At 38.8% G+C, this 21,316-nt stretch overlaps 1 protein-coding gene across 1 annotated transcript in view; it reads left to right on the top strand.

Annotated features, from left to right (window-relative positions):
• LOC142019291 (uncharacterized) overlaps window positions 1–20,693 on the top strand; it is a 37,304-nt gene extending 16,611 nt beyond the window's left edge. Inside the window, exons 7-10 of the mRNA XM_075005947.1 lie at window positions 4,996–5,204; window positions 6,069–6,141; window positions 11,443–11,560; window positions 20,393–20,693. Of these exons, the coding sequence (XP_074862048.1) occupies window positions 4,996–5,204; window positions 6,069–6,141; window positions 11,443–11,560; window positions 20,393–20,588 (596 nt within the window). The 3' untranslated portion in view covers window positions 20,589–20,693. The remainder of the gene's footprint in view (window positions 1–4,995; window positions 5,205–6,068; window positions 6,142–11,442; window positions 11,561–20,392) is intronic.
• The last annotated feature ends 623 nt before the right edge of the window (window positions 20,694–21,316 follow it).

The raw sequence follows: 21,316 nt of genomic DNA, 5'->3' as shown, positions 1-21,316 counted from the left end.
GCACTTCCTGCAAATCTGGCCTGTTAATTTTTGGTTGCTGATCTTTTTATAGCCACCCAAAATCACCAATAGTCACTTTTGAAATCATTGGCCATAGTTCTTAACTGTGCATGAATGAAAAGCAGAGAGGTCAGATCGAAGTACATAATACTGACATATATGCCAAACAATAGGTGAAAACTTTTCCCAAACCACTTATATTTTGTGTTTTTATTCCTCAGCAGGACTTACCATTCAGTTCTTCTCCAAAGACGTGTGCAAATAAGTTAAAGCTAAAGTATATTCAGAAAGGAAACAGCCAATTGGAAATAGAGTTGTAATGAGAAATGAAATGAAGTATCACTCATTTTCTAATTCCTCTTGTGCAAGTATATCAAAGCCTTCTGCTGTGTTGGATCCTTCAGTGTCCCCAGTGATGTAGCTTCAGTCAGGAAAGTGGGATACTACCATCTGGGCTTGTAGTCCAATTATGTTGTAAATGGACAAAGGAACAGACTATGCACTATGGCAGGGAGAACCTTGATTAGCCTTTCAGGGTGCAAAAGCTGGAGTAGAAATTTGCTCTCTAAAACTAAAATTGGGTATGAGAAGCACATTTGCAGCATTGCAACCAAATTTGATTCTTGTGCAGAACAGCTGTAGTACAAGTAGTGGCTATAAAAGTTCTTTCCACTGTTCTGCCCACAGTGCCTCAGTCCATTCGCAGAGGGCATATCCGGTAAGACTGTTAAAGGCTCTAACTTTATTCAACACAATCAGGACTAAGTGATCTGAGGCTCATTTTACCTAGCACAGGGGTCGGCACCCACAATAACAAGAAGAGCCATTTTTTCCAATTCGTTAAAAAAAACTCACTATTTCAAGAGCCTCAATACATGTGAATATGAGAGAGTACTCAATAAAGAACATCAAGAACAGCACACACACAATGACTCTTGGTGCAATACGTGTTTTGCTGCAGCATGTCCACAAACTTTTTACATATTCTATTTCCTTACACTTCCCCGGTCCATTTGTACCTCTGTCTTTCTGACTTTCACTCTCAAACCTTATCTCTATCTCTGGGGGACATTGCAAGATCACCTATCATTTTCTGTTTAGATATGACTTGTTCATTTTGGGGCTATTACACGGTCAATGTTAATTGAAAATGATCAGGAGGGGTTTTTTTCTTCAATTTGCTATTACAGCAGAGGGAACCATTAAGAAGTCCTTAAAGAACTGAATGCAGCTCTGGAACCACAGGTTTAAACACCTCTCCTAGGTCACTGAATACCTGTCTAATGGTGAGGCTTTTATTACCGCATCTGGCTACTGGATTTTTGATTTTTGTAATGGGATCCAAAGCCTTTCATTTATAGCTCATATAGCCTTTCCACTTGTGCCTTTGGCTGGTTTAGCATGAAAGCTATTTCCATGAACTCTGCATAGTTAGTCCACAGGAAAAAAAAACAGTTGCAAGTTCACTTGTGTGTGTAATCCATGTGTGTTTCATGTGGCACTTGGTCCTTCTTTAATGGCACCTAGCACAGCTAGAGATTGATGAGTGTACTACAAATTTTGCTAATACAATCTGAACCGCTTTCATTTGGCACCCCTGGAACATGATTGGTGCTGGACAAGAGAATTTGTCGGACCATGGGAGATCAATATTGTTTAGCAGCATTACCAACACTTCCACTGCTTACTGGGCTCTTAGAAGACATTTAGGGGTAAATCACAGCTAAGTAACAGCACAGAACACTGAGAGCCAGGACTGGTGGCTGGAAACAAACTTTCTGGGACAACAGGAAACTTGGCCACACCCATAAGCGGTGCTCCCCCTAACTAAAATCATGCCAGTTTCTGGATGTTGCCAGACAAGAGACTGCCAGATTAGGGATGTTCAACCTGTAGTCACACGCTTTTAACTCATGAACTAGAGGCTCACACATTTAGCTCTAGCAGTCCCAGGTTCGATCCTGTCCACCAATACCTGGAATCTTTTGACCTTACACATACCGTATCATGGGCTTGGAAAGAATTCTGCAATAAACTGTCGCCTACCATACAATGCAAATACTCCCATGAGGAACTTTGTGTAATGGAAAAGTCCCACTGTCCTCAGGGACATTGAATGACCAGAATCAATAGAAGCTGTTCAGGTGCCTGAAATTACTCATCTGAACAAACACTAGGACTTAAATAGATATATTTAGCTTTAACTCTGAATTCTCCTCCGATGAAAGGCTCAGAACTGGGCTACCACTTCAAGATTATTTCCAACTGTTTAATTTTCCTTTCACCAAGTTATTTTAAGAGGGGAATAGTCCAGTATCTTTGCTCTCTCAGGCATTAGAGGAATTTAATGGATTAATGGATCTGAGTAGTTTTGGCTAAATTTTGTAAACTATTTTAATGACAAACCACAATTCAGTCATTCTCTGGATCTCTCCCATTAGTGTTAATGGCATCTGGGGAAAACAGATCTTTTAAATTCTTTGACGTGAGCCTAAAGGGGAACTATTTTCTCACTGAGGCATGTGCACAAATGCTGTTAACTTTAATGGGACTTACACATGTGGGACAATGGGAAATCAGACCCTGATTTAAGTGCAACTTTGATCAGGTCCAGTAATCATTAACACCTATTATCCACAATCACTACATCGCAGCAAAAATATTATTTGCTTTATTATGAAATTGTGCAGAGGGGAAAAAGAACTCTAGCAATGTTTCACAACACTAGTGGGATGTGGAATGGTGGAGAGGTTGCAAAAAAAGATGTGATGAAAATGATCTTGCTGAGATTCAGTGGTGTGTAAAACAGTGTGAACTAAGGGGAAAAATCTTCCTTGTACCTATAAATAGAAGATAAGGCCCCGATATGGCACAGTCTTATCTGTGTGGCTGCATCTCCACCTCATTCTCTCAGGCTCTGCACAAGCCCAGAGACTCCTCTTTATGCAGGATGAACAATAACATAGGACTATGTTTACATGTTGCAACATACATGTTGAACCTCTGTAGCTGGGCATGCTCTCATTCGGCAGCATCTGTAATCTGGCATGAGTTTAGTTAATCAGGACTGGTGGCTGTAAATAAACTTGATGGGACCATGGGAGACCTGGCCACACGCATGATAAGCGGTGGTCTGGCTAACAAAAACCACCAAGTAGCCTAGTAGTTAGAGGCATCACCTGCGAGATGAAAGGCCCAAGAGCCTCGCACAATTTGTTTTAAATATATTTTAGCCATGGTGGGTCAGTTTCAACAGGAGAGACTCACGGCCCCACCCCCGTTGACTATCCCCTAACTCAGTGGTTAGGACATTCCCCTGAGAGGCATCAGACTCCAGTTCAAATCCCTCCTCTGTCCCAAGCATACGGGGGTTGTGAACCTCGGCCTCTTATTGTCCCAGGTGAGGGCCCAAATCACTGGACTACAAGTTATGAGGGATGGTTATGTGGTGTAAATTCATGTGCAGGGGCATGATTTGGATCCAGGAGGCAAGTTCTGAATGTGTTCACCAGATCAGGCCCCTCGGGCAAGTCAGGTGAAGGAATGCTGATCCTGCTCCCCTACTTCTCCTTTTCATGTGTTGCTTTGGGACACAGGCCTCCAGATGCCTGGTGTCAGGCTGCCACGTACTTGTATCTGCCTGCTGCAGACATACAGACACCTTAGGAACTTTTACTGCAAAAATGTAGGTGCTGAGCAAATTTAGACACCCACAAGGCTTCAGGGGCAGCGGAGCTGAAGTTTCTGAGAATTGCCTGCTAGGACTGTAGCCCAGTGTCTCTTGCCATGTTGGAAGAAGCTGGTTTTACAAATGAGTCTAAGGTGATGTTCTCCTTGTAAGGGACAGGAACCTCATGGAGTTTTCTGCCTCTTCTGCCAACATAGATAACTGATCTGTGCTATAAGCTCAAATGGCTGCCTACACTCCTGTGAATTAATTCCCAGTTAAACAGAATGCGTGGGCACATGCGTAACTTCAAGCACACTTGCAGTTTCATTGACTTCAAATGCCTTGCTTTATGGGGAGCCTTAAAACTAAGGTCTTCCATTTGATTTAAAGCTGAACTTTCCAGGCTATGCAGGAATAAAAATGGAACGCAACATCTACCCTTGAGTAACTTCCTATTGAGAATGTACAAGGCAATATACGCAAAGCTGTTGATGCAGAATCAAAGTTATCAGTCACATTTCACATCCATAGGGTACTCTTACAGCTATTTATTAATCATATTAAATCTTGTGCTTTAACATGGAGCCGTGATGGTAAAGAAATTAGTTACCATGTGAGCCATAATTGTGACTGTTTAGATTTTCATGTTTAAATCAGAACTATAATTCTTGATAGCTTTAGCATATCAGAGATCAGAAATATAATATTGCAGTACAGAAATATGTGTCCTCCAAAAACTTGACTCTTAGAAATAGTTGCTGTTAAATTGAGTTGATTTCCGGGACATCTGAGACTCACTGTAAAAACATCTGTAGTTCAACAGATAAAATTATTCCTGTTTTATCTTGTTTATGAGCTAATAACTGTCATCAGAAAGTGATACATGTTATGATCCCTAGCACTCAGAAAATTGTTGGAATGACTATCACTTTAGTTTCATAGAGGTAGCCGTGTTAGTTTGTAGCTTCACAAAAAAACCGAGCAGCTATATACACCTTAACTGCAGTTAGACTTTTGACCAGAAGATGGTGCAGCTTTCAAAGATTCATTCAAGTGGCGAATCAAAGAACTCTGATTTTAAGTAAATTGGTTACGTGTTTAGGCCACAGTATATATGGTTTACAAAAGCTGAGCTTACAAACTTTGAAAAAGATTCCATTACCCAGTGCATCGTGCTTCCATAAATAGCACGTAACTTGCCGTAGTCAGTGGACTGGTGATTAAACTTGGTTTTGTTTAAGAGTTAGTAGCTAGTTAACACAAGAAATGACACTTTGTTTTCTGGGAATACCTCTATTTGTTTAATCCATCTCATTTTAATCCAGGGATAGAAAGCATTGCAATGGCAGCAGATGTAAGTGAACCTGAGGATGTGCAAAGGATGCTTGATACAGTTGTAACTAGATGGGGTGCAGTTCATATTGCCTGTAACAATGCTGGTATTAACATGAATTCGGCAAGTGAAGACACTTCATTAGAAGAATGGGACAAAACTTTTAATGTTAATTTACGAGGCTTGTTTTTGTGCTGCCAAGTAAGTATGAGGATCCGTATTATTTTCCACACAAATTTAGACATTTTCTGAACATATGACTTATCCAGAGGTTTAATAAAATTCTTATTGCTAATTATTACCTAAAACCAGTCATAGATTGATGAATGTTAGTAATATTTCAATTATGTATCTGTATGCTAAAACAGATTAGATTTTTATCAGGAAATATCAGTAAGCATTGATTTCACTGAACATGTGAAAACTGATGTCAAAATATTTCCATTCGTAACAACTGAAATTTACCAATAGGTAAAGTATGGAAAAATGTTGCCTGATGACTTATTTAGAGGTTACAAATATTTATTTTGTGTGTTCTGAAGTGATGTTGACAGTTTGGGTTTTAGTGGTTATTAACCTTTGACTTTTTAGAGTTCAGCATCTTCTGTCATTGAATAATTATTGTCTGAGCTCTGCAGTATTTGTGGAAATTGTGGAAAAAATGAAAATTCAATTCTAAGAATCAGATTCATCCAAGGTTATAAAACATAACTAGTGATTATTAGGTGTCCAACGTGAGACAACTTAAAAAGAGACTTGATTCTCAGAGGGTGGATGCTCTAAACTTACTGAAAATCAGTCCTTGCAGCAGTGTATCTGTTGGAGTATCCAATAGTAGAGGCAGTCAGTCTTACTACTCACCTTTTGAAAATTTTGGCAAGATGGTAGCTGAATTAAAATGATAGTAATTTTTCTGCCTCAGCCATTTTATGTACAATTTTTATATCAAGCACTTTTAAAAAAATCCATAAACTCTTCTGAAAAGTGAAGACTAATTTATTATCATGTAATTATTAGCACAATCACAAAAGGGGTCACTGGTCTTTCCTTTAATTTCTGTCACAGGCTGCAGGCCGCATTATGCTGAAGCAAGGATATGGGAAGATAATTAACACAGCATCTATGGCAAGTTTAATAGGTGAGTGATGAGATCTAACAGTTGTGCTTCAGAATCCATATTTTAATTACTACCAATGCTATTTGAATCAATTAAACCTGTATTGGGAAGGAGTAAATCACTGACATTTTGTATTAGAGGAAAATGTACTACAAATTTTTATTGGTATCATTTTTCAACATTTATCTGTCCTCCATGTTTTCAAGAGCATATTACCTTTTTATAGAGGAGGTGGAGTTACCCTCCTCAGATCTGACACTTTAATTATGGAATTAAGGTGTTGGTGTAATTCCTATTAATCTGAGCACAATGTACAACATTTCAGAAAACTGTGTCTTGATAGTGTTCACAAACTATCCAAAAGCTTTTCACTCTAGCCTTAACTGCAATACCAGTTGTTATATTTCATTACATTGCCAACAGGTGTCTCCACTAACGCTGCTGTATCTGCAGGGTCGTCAAAGAGCCAATAAACGATTGTTGGAACATATGGAATGAAATCCTGACTGCTGAGCTAATCTGGGAAGCAGTTACATGCTGGTGAACTGAAGCCCATGTAACAAAAATTGATCAATTACACAAATTAAGCATAAACATTTAGGAATTTATTTTATTGGTCTGGACATCTGTTGCAACATTGTCCAAATCCCAAAATCAAATGGTGCCTTGGGTTACCAAGTTAGACAAGAAAATCTAGTAGCTATAAAAGTACAACAAGAAAACCCCTATATTAATATAATCTCCATCTGCTGAACGTTACAAAAATACCCAGTCTTTTATTTTCCTGGGGAATAACATTTATTTTTATTGTGCCCAGTCTGACATTCTATGACATTCTGTTCAGTTTATCACATAATAACTTTAAACGTTTCTTCAAAAATGCATTATAATGTTGTTAATCCTTTTTTTTTTCAAGTGGCATGACCAGCTCTTTTATTTGTGGTTAAACACAAGGGTAGCCTCTTTCCCCAAGTACAGAGAACTACAAATTTGAAACCAAAATTAAAAAAGGAACCTCAGAGCCTTAAACATATGTGTTTTATATAGCACCCAATGCAATGGGGCCCTAGTACGTGACTCTATCTCTGAAGTGCTACCACACTTCATATTATTAACAACAACAATGCAAGACTCCATAGAAGGCATTAGACGTTTGTAGAATGTTCGACAACAGCTGTGAGGTAACTCCTTGGCTTTAAAGGAGTTGTGGTGATTTATACCAGCTGAAGAACTGTCCCATTGAGTGTCAAAATACCACTCAGTCTCTTGTTTTTGTTGTTCAGAAGTGTTGTCCATTATTGAAAGAAATTAGTGATAGTGCCAAAGAGAATATTTTAATTAAAATTCTTTTATGGAAACTACAATCTGAACGTCAGTGTATCGGCTGGTATGTAAGTCAGCACACCTTGCTTGGTTCTCTGTTGGTAAGCCCATTCTTATCAGTTAACCATCTGGCCCTGAGTTTGTTAATTGCATGTAGAAATCTTTACTGAAATACATATATAAGAGTGTTTCAAAAGTGAAAATAGTTTGGGGAAGGCAGCGTGAGGTTAACGTTCTAAATGCCAAAGAAAGTTAATCGAAGTGGGCACAGTAAGACTGGTTGCTAAGATAAGGTAGAATGTTTACTTCATGAACCAGTTTCAATCCTGGCAATAAAAAAAAAACTACCCTGAATAGTTATAAAAGTACAACTGGAAATCACGATGTTCATATCATGTCCATCTGCTGAATGTTAAATAAATATGTTGGTTGGTTGGTTGGTTATTTAAATATCTTGGCCAACTGGCATAGTATGGAATGTTTCTAGAAATATTAGATACTTTTTTTTTTTTTGTAGGTTGAATTCTTTCTGGTAGAGACAACAAAATGAGCAGAGGAGAAACTCAGGAGAGTTAATCTAAGTTGTTAGATTTTTTGACTCTGGTTTCCCAGATACATCACCTTAAAATTGTACAATAAAATAAACATAATCAGGCTGAAACTCTGCACACAGTTTTTCCTGTATACATTTTGAGTTTCTCCAGTAGCTTCATCACAGGTATTCCAGATATGTGCCAGTGTAACAGAGAGCAGATGCTACTGGACTTACTCTGCATTTCAAGCGTAACTGAGATCACTACTTTTTGCAGTGAATATCTTCAGTGATAAGTGGTCTACCCTCCAATATATATGTGTGTGAACCTCCAACTAATATTACAGGGAAAGGTGGATCCCCCTTTCACTAAGCAAGAAGCAATCACATAATGTTAGATATTAAAAATATAACTGGCTTGATGTTGGTGTCATTTTTACCCACCTCCATCCCTTTTGTGTGTGCAAAGCAGTAGATCATACGCGAGACAGTAGGGAAATTAACCCCCTTCCCGTGTCCCATCCCTACAGAGCTCTAAGAGAAGAGACCTTTTCTAAAGTGTTCTCCGTGTGGCTGGAGATAAATCTTTACAAATGTAAAGATGCTGCAGACAATATTTGATCGACAATTTTCTCTGTGTGTGTGTGTGCACGTGCGCTAAATTCTATCCTTGCATGCACAAGAGGGCCAGCTGAAGAGGACAGTAGTAGAGGGAACAGGATTTGATACTTTGCACTGTAATGCAAAAGCACTACGCTCTGTGAAAGCCAGCCACTTTGGGATGCTCTTTGTCCAGCTCCTGAGCGTTTTCAATTAGAAGGGCACTGTTCAGAAGTGTGTATCTCATGTTCTAAATTGTCTGCCTGAACCCTTTTTCTGAAGAGAGAAGCATTTAGATGGAATTCTCGAAACATCTAATGAGCTTCTGTCCCCAAATCAGCAGGCAGATTGCAACATCTCACAGGAAATCACTGTTTTATCTTGTGCATGCTGAAAACTGCAATCCCTTGATGGCAAAAGATGCAAAACCCCTTAACCTCTTAGGAAACTCCAAACTATTTGTTACAAACAGGCACACTGGGAAAATTTGACAACGGCTGCTTTTCTGAGGTGACAGGTTAACTATTAAAGTGGTACATAACGAGTTCCCACTAATTTTTTTTCCATCCATGGGCAGAATAAATTTTATTCTGTGCACCAAGGCATGTGTGGATGTGCACGACCAATAGAAACACATGCTGCCCACTGTGGATAGCTAGGGGCACTCTCCGAATCAGTGGGGCAGCACCTGAATCTCTCTTGAGTGGCTGTCTGAGTGCTCAGCTTACAGGAGATACTGGACATAACTTAAAGCTGCTGTACAGTAAATAATGGAGGAATTACATTCTACTCTGTTTCAATAGCCCACATGCGGTGCTGCAATCTTTGTATTCTCTCTCTCTCAATCTCTCTCACATACATGGGTTACGTCGACACCAGCCCCTTCGGAAAGGAGGGGGCATGGTAATGAGTGAGTTGGGAATGTGCTAATGAGGTGCTTCCAGGAATATGCAGCACCTCATTCGTATAATGGCGGCTGCACATGATTCCAAAGCACCTCTTTAGAATTGCATGCTGCCAGTGTAGACAGAGGCCTTTTGAAAGGACCCCCCCAACTCTGGACTTCAAAAGCCCTTTCTCACGGAGAGAAAGGAGAAATATTTGTTCTAAAAATATTCATGCTTTTGTTTTGGAAAAAGATAGTATATGGAATGAACTTGGGCTTGACTCAGTACAGTGGATTCTCTGACAAATGATAGATCTTTTGAATCTTGAATGCATACATGAAGAAGTGGCGCTATTAACTACGCCCCCCGATCCCCAATCCAAGTATACCAGAAGTCATACTGAAGTCAGTGGGCCTACTCACATGCATGAACTTAAATGTGCTTCACTGAAGAACTGGGGCCTATGACATTTCAGTATTTTGCATAGTGCAACAATATTTTTCTTTATTTACCTGCCTTTTCCTATACTTTAAGTTGCAACCTTTACAAATAGTGGGTTAGAGGACAATTGCAAGTTCAGGAACAGACTAATATAGCCCAGTATTCCATCTTTTTGCGGTGGCCAGCAGCAGATGCTTCAGAGGGAATGAAGAGAACAGAGCAATTACCAAGAGATCCATACTCCATTGTCAAGTCTGAGGCTATGCCTACACTAAGCAAAGTAAGATGACTGCAGATACGCAATGCTATCTATCGCAAATGCGTAGCTAGAATCTGTGTGTCTGTGCTCAGCTTACTTGGCCATCCTTACTGAACAAGGTCAATGGGAGAATTTCTCCCGTTGACCTCCCTTACTTCTTGCATCTTGATTGCAACCCCTGAGAGGTTGATTTCATGCATTCCTATCAGATCTGTCAAATTTTTGGGCTTGTGTAGACGTAGCCTGAGCTTCTGGCTTTCAGAGGGTTTGGAAGGGTGGTGATTGGTGAGGGGGCCACACCTTAAAAAATTCACATTTGTGCCTGCTTTTTAAAATACATTAATGCTATACTCTGTTAAAATATGTTTTGTTGCCTCAGTAATGGTATTTAGTACTGATTTCATTCCCTCAGTTAAAAAAAAATTACAGCTCAGTCATATTTAATATTAAACTGCACATGTTTAGATTTCACTGCTTTGGAATAACTCTACTTAAATAGGTCAGAATGGCAGCCGGGAAGCTAAAAATACTTAAGGAGTAGATCCTTAGTAGGCGTAAATTGCTATAGTGGAATTGACTTCTACTGATTGTGGTGGCATTATGACAATTTACACCAGCTGAGGCTCTGCCCTGAAGTAGTTTTCCTTGGAACAGTGTTAAGTGTGAGAGCTCAGTGACGGGGTAGAACTAGCAGAACATACAGCAGAAGCAAGCTTGAACATTATAATTAACAAGCCGATCATTTTCCTTTATGACTGACATGTGACATCTGTGAAACATTTTCAAAGGTTTCAGATTTTGAAAGTGGTAGGAGATCTGCATTTTGGGGGGACACGTTCCCATCCACGCAAATACCTGATGAGATAATAAAGGGAGGTTTATAGATTAAGCAGGCTCACTTGTTCCAGGCAGTTACTTGCATATGCGTATTGTAAAAATGTGTATGTGTGTTTTTGCATATGTTTATAGTTACGGGATTCAGTCAAATATTTGGAGTATATTATTGTAATATCTATTTTTCGTAGTTCTGAAATGCGCAGTCACTTTTTTGCTGTTGTTCGTTCATTTTCTTTTCAACTCTCCAGGTGTTAATGAAAAAATAGTAGAAGGAAAATATATTAGGAGAAATACAGAGTTAGGGGTTTGCTGCATTGCAATTCCTTCATGTTAACTGCCAGACATCAGAAAGGACAGCTAATTCATCTGTCCATGATATTATTTTAGCTTCCTGGTGTATATTAATACTTGAACAATCAATGTTTTGTATTTCTGAATTCTAGTCCCTCATCCGCAGAAACAGTTAGCATACAACACCTCAAAAGCTGGGGTCGTAAAATTAACACAGACATTAGGAACCGAATGGATTGACAGGGGAATAAGAGTCAACTGCATTTCACCGTAAGTAAAATGTTGTCTCACTTTATAATGTTCAGAAAGAATGAAGTGTTATAAAAAGTGTTCACTGCTCAAATTTTGAAAATTTAGGAAAACCAAGTTGCTAATTAGTAGATGAATTGCATCCATTTTTATTTTGTCTTCTGCTAAACAGAGGTTTAATCACTAAAACCAAACAAAGTGTTTTCCATGCCTGTATATATTCTAGGATTTGAGAAATGGTGTTAGCATTTGATGATAGGTTTTCCAACAACATGAAGGGTAGTTTTTAGCATTTCTCTTCCAGAGGAAATATTTCTTTAGTTCTGTCCAAGCATTCTCTGGATAAAGAAAAGGCTTTTGACATGTAATAGACAATGGTCTCCCTTTTCCCCTCCCTCCACCCCCTTTTACTACAGACATATATATAGGCACTTTAAAAGCCACATTGTAGTGCAGTAATTGAGACACCTTTCGGCTCTGGCAATTACAGAGCATCGAGGTGCAATTTTATCAAAATATTTATTACAATTTATATTTTACCTAATTTTTGAAATTGTAAAGACATTTAGTCTTTTTGGGTCAGATTGTTTGTTTGTTTTTATAACACAAAGTAAATGTTTTTGCCTTACATACACACACTTGTTCTCTTTATTAAACAATGTTCAGTTTAAGTTATCCCCAGATAATTATCCTCAGTTGGATAGCATAATTGGTAGTGGTTTTAACTCATAAGTTAAATGAAATGAATTAATGAATATTATTATTTTCCCATGAAATTCAGGGAAAAAAGTTAGATGTTTTAATGCATAAAGTGGAGATAAATATCCAAGAACTCAGTTGCAAATATCTTTTTGATTCTTGGCCTGGTGTCTGCTTCTCTATGCAGGTTCTGTTGATTATTATTATTGATTGATCACTACTAATAAGGATTCTGATTCTATCTTTAGCTCATTGTGATCTACAGATGATTAAAATGGTATCTTATTTCTGAAAGAGAATTTACTCATAGTGATACCAGCAGCTCAAACATTGCTGATCCAGTGTCTAGGTCCAGTGACTCTACTCCAGCTTCCAGGGCCAGATGAACTCAATGAAGTTAGCAAGGAGTCAGTGAGACTTAGCAAGGCAGAGCTAGTGTTAACAATAGAGGTAGGAGGCAGAAACACTGTTAGCTGCAATGAATTATTTTTTATGTACAAGTTGGAGCTCCTGGGCCTACCAGCATCAGAAAATATTGGTCACATTTCAGTATACCTTCTGGTTGAGAAATATATTGGCAGCCTTTATTAATATAGTTGGAATATCAGTATTGCATTCAGAATAACTGGCTGAAGAGGCACTTAAGTTTTAAGGTCCTGATTTTCAGGGGTTTAAATCTTTCTGCAAAAAAAATTCATTGTGCTGAAATGTCTCCTGCTTGTTAAATATATGAATTTAACAAGTGGGAGACATTTCAGCCCAATGGGTAATTTGATGCAGGAAGTTTTGCAGGCATGCAAATTTTTATATATATATTATATAATTTTAAATGGCTAACATTTTCGCAGAGTTAAGTCAAAGTTTGTGTTAGCTGTGTGTTCTCTGAGAATAGAGAAAAGAGATACTGATTCTTTGAGGAGAAAAAATTCCTTTCAGAGGCTTTTCTTCTTCTACTCAGGCTAGGTCTATATTAGGGAAATAAGTCAAGTTCAGATATGCAGTTCTAGCTATGGCGATTGTGTAGCTAGAACGACATACCAGAAATCAACAGACTTGACTATCCTAACTAAGGAAGGTCAATGGGAGCATTTCTCAGGTTGACCTCTCTTACTCCTCACGATAGCATGGAGGACGGGGTCGACTGCCAACCTTAAAAAGACTGTTTTTTGCGCATCTGGTAAAAACACAGAAATCAAACTCCAGAATGTAGACCCTGATTGGGCTGATCTTCCTGGAAGTTTAAGCATACCCTCAGTAACCAAGCTGGGTTTAATTTTAATAATTCTTACTTATCCAAAGCTTTGGTCCGTTGCCTGTGACGTCTATGTAGGAATCCCATTGTTATAAGGGCAACTTCAGTCCATTGAAGACTTCCAAATGCTAAGTGAGGAAGAGAGGTTTTGCTATACCCAAAGAACCCTGGTTTAGACATACTAGTTGTGAGTATTTGACAATAATGTATGGTCTGACTGAAAACCCACTTAAATCAACAGGTGTTTTTTCCACTAAGTTCTATGGCTCAGGCTTATTGTCCAGGTTTTTCCTTTATTTTTGTTAACAGTGTGCTAAAGATCTCTTGATACATACGTGCTGACAATTGCATGCACTTAAGACACTGTATAGTGAACTCAAATTCATTGTGTTAATTTCAGTGACTAGATATTCAAATTCACCCCTCTGCTGACATGGGAATGTGGAACACACATTTCAGCCTCATACTGTCCAGTAAGGCTCACATCCCCCTGTCTGATCTAACTTGTTTTTTCCTCTTTTGATAAGTACTATTAATACTGGGCCATTTCCACCTTGCTGAATAGACCTTGTCAGCTCTGGCCCTCCCTCTTACTGGGACCCCACTCTTTAAATACCCCTCTGAAACCACCCCCCCAACTCATGCATCTGATGAAGCGGGTCTTTGCCCACGGAAGCTTATGCTCCAAAATATCTGTTAGTCTATAAGGTGCCACAAGACTTCTTGTTGTTCTCAAAGCTACAGACTAACACTGCTACCTCTCTGATACTGTCCAGTAAAATACATTTCTGGCTTGTCCACTGATATGTTCATACAACCCCCATGAGTCAATTTTTTAGGCCTGTCTCACAGTCTTATTTTGCCAGCAGCTGAGCACCTTCAGTTCCAGTTGCACTCATTTTGAACGCTCAACACTTCACAGCTTCAGGACCTGCTTCTTTCTGGGGCAATAGGCCTAATGGTATTGCTGAATGTTTTACTGGTGGAAAAAGGTCTGAACCAGTTTTACAGGTTTGTCTGAACACTGAAATGAACCTTGTATAAAGTCTTTATTATAATTTGCAACTATTTCAATACAAAAGACACACCAAGCCCCAGAAATGTTTCTTTTTGGGAGGGATAGTGAGCAGGCTGTAGGGCAAAACTGGAGAGTGAGTGAAAGAGACACTAATTCCTGACTTGTAGCTTCACAAAGCAAATTTTCTTCAGCTTCAACCCAGATCACAGACACTAATAGCCAATGTGCTATCCAATACGCAGTGTGAAAAGTTTACTAACCCTTTATGTTGAATGCCAGAATCTTACTGTTATATTACTCTGCTCTCCAGTGGTGTTATTAATATAGGACCTTTTCCTGATACACAAGCAGATTTGGTCCAAACTCCATAAATTCAGAAAAATAAAATCACACTAAGTTAACCCATCTTAATCAAAAGCAGTGTACACAACAAACAATGCCTGATAGCTGCTGGACTGGCAAGATAAGTATTAACTTCCCTTAAGAATACGACATTGGGTGATATTAATTTGATTTCAGTTTGTAGCTAAATTGCTAGTTATGTAAACTAATCAAAGGCTTAAAGTTTGCTATTTATTTTTGTGCAAAGAACTGGCAATGATGCAACATGATGGTAATGAAAAATTAAAGCATTACGTGGTTGGGAAATTTTAAAATATTTCAAGGGAAACTTTTAGTAACTTCTTGTCTCAAATGCCTCCTAGCTGGTCACATTTTATCCTGGCCTAGACACATCCTATTTTGAGCCACTTTTAATTTCTGCCCTGTGTCCTGGTGGAAGGAAACCCAGCTAGAGAAGGGTAGGAGCAGAATTAAATGCTTCCCACTCCTCATTTGATGAGCTATGGGAGAACAACACATCCTTAAAACAGGCTGAGGCTGGCAGGCAAGAGAGAGAGACTGGTAGAGAAAGAAATGCAGTAATTCATCTGGGCAGCAATGAGTGGGACATGGATAGAGTCCACGTTAACAGCTTACAGGGGACCTTCTGGTGCTGAAACCCTGTGAGATTGTGGGAATAAAAATCTGTCTGGGACCATGCCCCCTTCAGGTAATTAAGCTACTTTGACAGTGCATTAGTACTACAATCAATAATATATGAAATTTTCTATTCAACAAGATAAATAGTGATAGAAAATATTGCATAAATATAGCATTGCAGGAGAATCTTTGCCTTTTTGGGCTACCCGGCCTTTGAGTGCCTGCGAACTTTAGATTGCACTAATCCTTTTTTTCCCCCAAAAAATTAATTCTAATTTGTTTTTAGAGAGTGAGTGAGTGTCACAGTGGTATTCTATTGAGTTAGGGCAGTTTTCATTGAAGCTTGAATTCTCAGGTGCTTGACCAGCAGCTCTGGTCAAACCATGGCTATCTGAACCCCAGTAAATCTAAATTCTCTATCAACTGGGGGTCTGAGGTGTTCCCTGAAGCTTGATTTGAAGCCCACATACTGCAGAGCTTCTGATTTGTATAGCAACCAAGTTGACAGAGGACTCCAGCCTTGTAAGCCTGTGCTATACAGGGCTTCTTTTGGCTTGCTCACATAACACCTTTTGTTCTTTTTCCCCTGAAGACCTTGTCAGTAGCTTCAGTAGAAGCCATCTGGTCTGAGATTCCAAACTACAAAGGTTACACATACAACTAACACCCTTGCCATACATATTTGGTCTCCTCCACTAATAAGCTCTACTCCATTAGTGGAATGTGCTTTGTGTCAAATCTAAGGCCCTGCAAAACCTTTAGCCTGCACCTTATACAAGCTGCATTACCAGTTTTCCCCATAAACTGAGCACTTGGGCAGCCACCCAGGAGAGAGTCAAATGCTGCTCAGCTGGCTGTCAGCATGCCCACAGCGGGCAGCATGTGTTTCTTTTGGTGGTGCACATCTGAACATGCTTTGGTGCACATAAAACTTATTACACACATGGATGGAAAAAGTTAGAGGTAACGTTGCCAATCACCCCCAGTTCCAAGGATATTAAGATTTTCAAGTTTATGATCTCTTGCTTCATTTGCAAACTAGTAAGCTCCAGAGCCTGTCATGCCATTGGCTAGGTGCATGGAGTGGGAAGGAGATACCATGTGCAGTGAAAGAGAGGCTGAACTACTGTTTGTCCCATGCTAGACTAGAGGCAGCTTTAAGATGTCCAATATGTAGAGTTGGTCTGAAATGATTACAAGAGGTGGTGAAGCAAATGAAAAAATTCTGCATGTGCCCCAATTATGGGGAGCCTACAAGTGTGAGATGGCAGTACAGGAAAGGGCTAAGCACCACTCTGTCACCCAAAGGCACCCCAATTAAACAGCATTACCATCCCCATTAAGCAGCAGTCACCACTGTTAAGTATTTTTGGATTTAACTGTAATTCCTTGAGAGTGGTCCCAATTAAGTGGATCTCCTGATTAAACATTTTCTGATTAAGTGGAGTGTACTTAACTCATTCAAATTAATAGCTCATCTGAAAGAAATCAAGTTATGCTGAGAGGGAAGGCTTTTCCCCCTCATATGGGGATTGAACGTGCATAACAATTCCAGTTAAGTGATTTATTTCCTCCAGTTTTTCGCAGTGTGGAGAAGTTTAAGGCAATTGTTTGGTTTTTTTGTTTTTGTATGTCTCAAATTGCTCCATGCATTATCAGTGAAATATGGATGGCCATGTCCAATGATAAGGAACTAGCAGTTTGGTAAAACATTGACATATGATGGAAAATGTTGCAAGGTTCAGCCCTGCATAGTTGATGAGGTAGGGAATTAATGCTCTGGCACTTGCCTTTGCTGGAACTGGTTAGAAGCCAACTGAAATCTGCCTCAAAGGGTTCTAAAACATTAAATAGCCCAACTTGGCACCAAACCTTTCCCAGAAGATGTGTAGTATCAATGCCATGCTTAATATTTATAGTATCATCAGCATGTCTGCAACTTTAAGTTGTGTGCTACATCTTTTTCTACTTATAAAAATTTCCTGTGATTTTGTTTTAAAAACAATCAGACTTTTTACTCTTGAAACAAATGTAGGAAGGGATTGAAATAGGAAGGGATGCTAAAGGCAATGGTTCAATGCTTTATAGTTTGTGCTGATTATATTCAATCTCCATGTTACCTGTTGGAAGTTGGTTGAAGGATATAGATCTATTTCTAAAGCTATATCATTTTAATTTTATATTGGAACAATATATAATTTTTCTTAATCTGGGTTCTCTTCTTGGTAAAACAAAATCTTCATTTGAAAAGGTTTGCTTCTCCTATTTTGTTAGTCTTTAAAGTGCTACATTTCTGCTGCTTTGTTTTGCTGGTATATAGACGAACACAGCCGCCTCTCTGTAACTATTTTGCTTCTCCTGGTTAGGGTATCAAAATACTATAGACTAGTGGTGCCCAACTTTTCTACTGGTGCAGACTCCGAGTAGTCCCCTCCAATCGTCCCCCAACCATAAACAGACCCCCATCAAAGCCAATTCTAGCCACTATTTATACTTCGTTAGATGAAAAAGGAAACCCCAAAGCAGATTTTCAGACAGCAATTAATAACATTATTGGAAGAAATTGAATTTTAAAATAATAATAAATTGTAACATTGCAATTTATTTCAATCTTATTTTCTATGATCATCTGTATTTATCTTTTATTTTTTTCATGGACCCATTGGGAACCACTGCTCTAGATGCATGGAAACCTGGAACCAGATCCTACAAATCATTGCCAACAGATACAGTGCTTGGTGCAAATTAAGAGTAACCCCACTGAATTCACAACTACCAAGCAGTCCTGTGGTGCCTAGGAAGCTAACACATTTATTATGCCATGAGCTTTCATGAGTAAAATCAATTCCACTCCACTCATTTGAGGAAGTGGATTGCACCAACGAAAACTCATGAACTAATAAATGTGTTAGTTTTCAAGGTGCCACAGGACTGCTTGTTGTTTGTGAAGCTGCAGACTAACATGGTTACACCTCTGAGGCCAATGAATTCAATGGATATAAACCAGTGTAAAACTGCTTACACTTTGGTAACTAAAACTGTGGTTTTTCTCTCCAGAAAACCAGCACTAAACTTGTAGGAGCGAGACTGTGCTTAGGAAAAATATAGACCATCTACAGAGTTACACTGGAATTTATTGTTTGTTTTATTACTTTGTGAGAGCTCAGTCAGTTTGCCCTTGCTCAACATTTCTGAGTAAATATGGTGTTTATTAACAATTATAAGCAAAAATAAAGCTGTCATTAAAGCTTGTCCTGTTAGTGAAAATGGAATTTTGTTGGGTGCTCTGAATTCTTTCCACCTTGTAATATGGTAAATTGAACATTTCGGACTTCCTTTAAAACAAAAGGTAAATCACATACCCAGAATCCAGTGTGTCTCTAAAACCTGTTTCCTTGGAAGTACAAATTGGGATGACGATGAAGTTTCAGAGCAAAATGGCATTTTTATACTTCATTCATTTCATATTTATCACTAGCTTGTTTGCTAATTTTCATTTGCAAGAGGCAATTCTTCCAGCTAACTGGGTGCCTCAATGGGCCACTGATTTCTTTGAAGTGACAGTCTGTAAATATGCATAAAAAAGAGATGCAATTAGCGTGTGTGTGGTTCAGTGCAGCCTGATTTCATTGGCAAGTTTACCCACAGTGTTGATAAGCTACATTATCTAGAAAATTGGCCGCTGAAAAACAGCACCTCTGATTGCCAGCAAAGGTTCCAGATAACAGGGTGCTGAAGAGAAATATAATTGAGGTTGAATATGTTAACCAAGGTGTCACATGCTCCTTAGAAGCGCTAATTTATCAGCATGTTGGAATTTTTATTAACATTTGGAATGCATTTCTACCACACTAATGAAGTGGAATTGGCAGTTCAGGTTTTAGTTATTGTCATTTTGAGAAGTTAAATGTAATTTCTCGTTAGACACAGTTATGTAAATATATTTGTTCAGGGACTGAAAAAATTATGCATTTCACAAATACAAATATGTTGTTAAAGAAGAGTGTGACAAATCAGAGCTAGTTAAAGTCTTAAAAGCCAGCCAAATATTAGTACCGTATTGTGCATTCTCTGCTCACTTGTAGGGCATTTGAGGGAAATGAACTTATGAGAATTTTAGTATCTTTTGTAGTTGGCTCATTAGTGTGAAACAATCCAGATTAGTACATGTTTTGCCACTGGTCATGTATTTATTTAACAAGGATTTGTACTTGGCTTAGTTTGCTGAACTTTTTTGCATTCCTTACCTCCTTTCCATCTTGAAGTGAATTTAGGATTGCGAAAGGTAATGCTGGATTTTGTTTTCAGTATTTTGGGCATATGGAAATTTGGGCTATTTTCAGTTTCTGAACTATATACAAACAGGTTGCGTAACATCAGGCTGTGCATTGATGAAAAAGAAATTTGGTAAAAGGAACCCATTTCCAAAATGCAGAGACAGACTGGTTGTGCTCATTTTGTTTCTACTACATGTTTGTTTTCTGTAGAGAAATGTAAATTGGGTACTATGGAAAGTAACCTGAGATAATGGGGTTCCTGTGTTAAGCAATGATACAAACTGAGTTATCTCTTTAACGATGAATTCCTAAGTCGATTTATCAACAGTGAGGGACAATCATGGTTGAAGATTGTGTTTGTAACTCCTTAACAGAGCTACACAACGTCTAACTTTGCAGGGGTGCTGGAAAGATTTGTGCAGTGGGGGTCCTGAGAATAATTGAATCAAACTCCAACCCCTGGATATAATGGAAACCACTCCAAATTGCACAAATTGTTCTACTACCTATGAATGTTGGCATCTTCACTTGTGTTATTTTACAATCTTGTTTTCACAACTTGTTTTATCATTGTAAGTGTTACAGATGAAAAATCTAACTGGTGCATGTGTGTGTGGTGTTTATAGGGGAATTGTAGACACACCGCTCATCCATTCTGAAGATCTCAAGCCTCTGGTACAGCGCTGGCTAACAGATATTCCTGCTGGGAAGCTGGCTCAAGTGACAGACCTGCAGGCAGCAGTAGTATACTTGGCCTCAGAAGCGTCAGATTACATGACAGGCCACAATTTGGCTATAGAAGGCGGTCAAAGCTTGTGGTAGAAAAGAACTGAGCATCTTTCTTCTTTGTCACATTTTAAGCACAAGAGTTGAAAGCTGACAGGAAGGATTTCTGATTCTCACCAGAGTCTATACCCAGACAATTCTGATTGCCTTTCACGATTGGGTTCTTTACGTTAAAAAATAAAATCTTGTCAAAAGTTCGTGCTTCAAACACTTTAGAAAACAGATAATAGGGTTAAACCAGTGCTGAATTTTGGCTCTTAATGTATAAATACCCTTTTACAACAAAATTATTTCTTCCTTGTTTGAAGGTCTGTCTATTCATCCCATCTAGTAATAATCTTTAGGGAAAATGTATGTAATCCTTTCTTTTCAATAGTTTTTTAAAGTTCTGCCTTCAAATCTCTGTTAAATTAGTACAGGTTGAACCTCTCTAGTCTGCCACTGTATCACCCAGCAGCATCTGTAATCTGGCATGATTTTAGTTAGCTGGGTGACCACTTATCATGGGTGTAGCCAAGTTTCACATGGTCCCATAAAGTTTGTTTGCAGTGGTCAGTCCTGGATCTCAATGTTCTGTGGAGTGAGTTAGCTGTAATTTATCCCTAAATGTCTTCTAAGAGCCCAGTGAGCAGTGGAAGTGTTGGTAATGCTGCTAGACAATCTTGACTTCCCATGATACAGCAAATTTTGTTGTTTGGCACCAGTCAGGTCCCCAGGGTGCCAGACTACAGAAAGTCAACCTGTACTTAAAAGAATGTAGGTAC

This window comes from Carettochelys insculpta, chromosome 11 (assembly GCF_033958435.1).
Source record: "Carettochelys insculpta isolate YL-2023 chromosome 11, ASM3395843v1, whole genome shotgun sequence".
Taxonomy (NCBI): Eukaryota; Metazoa; Chordata; order Testudines; family Carettochelyidae; genus Carettochelys; species Carettochelys insculpta.
This window is presented reverse-complemented; position numbering and strand designations above follow the sequence as displayed.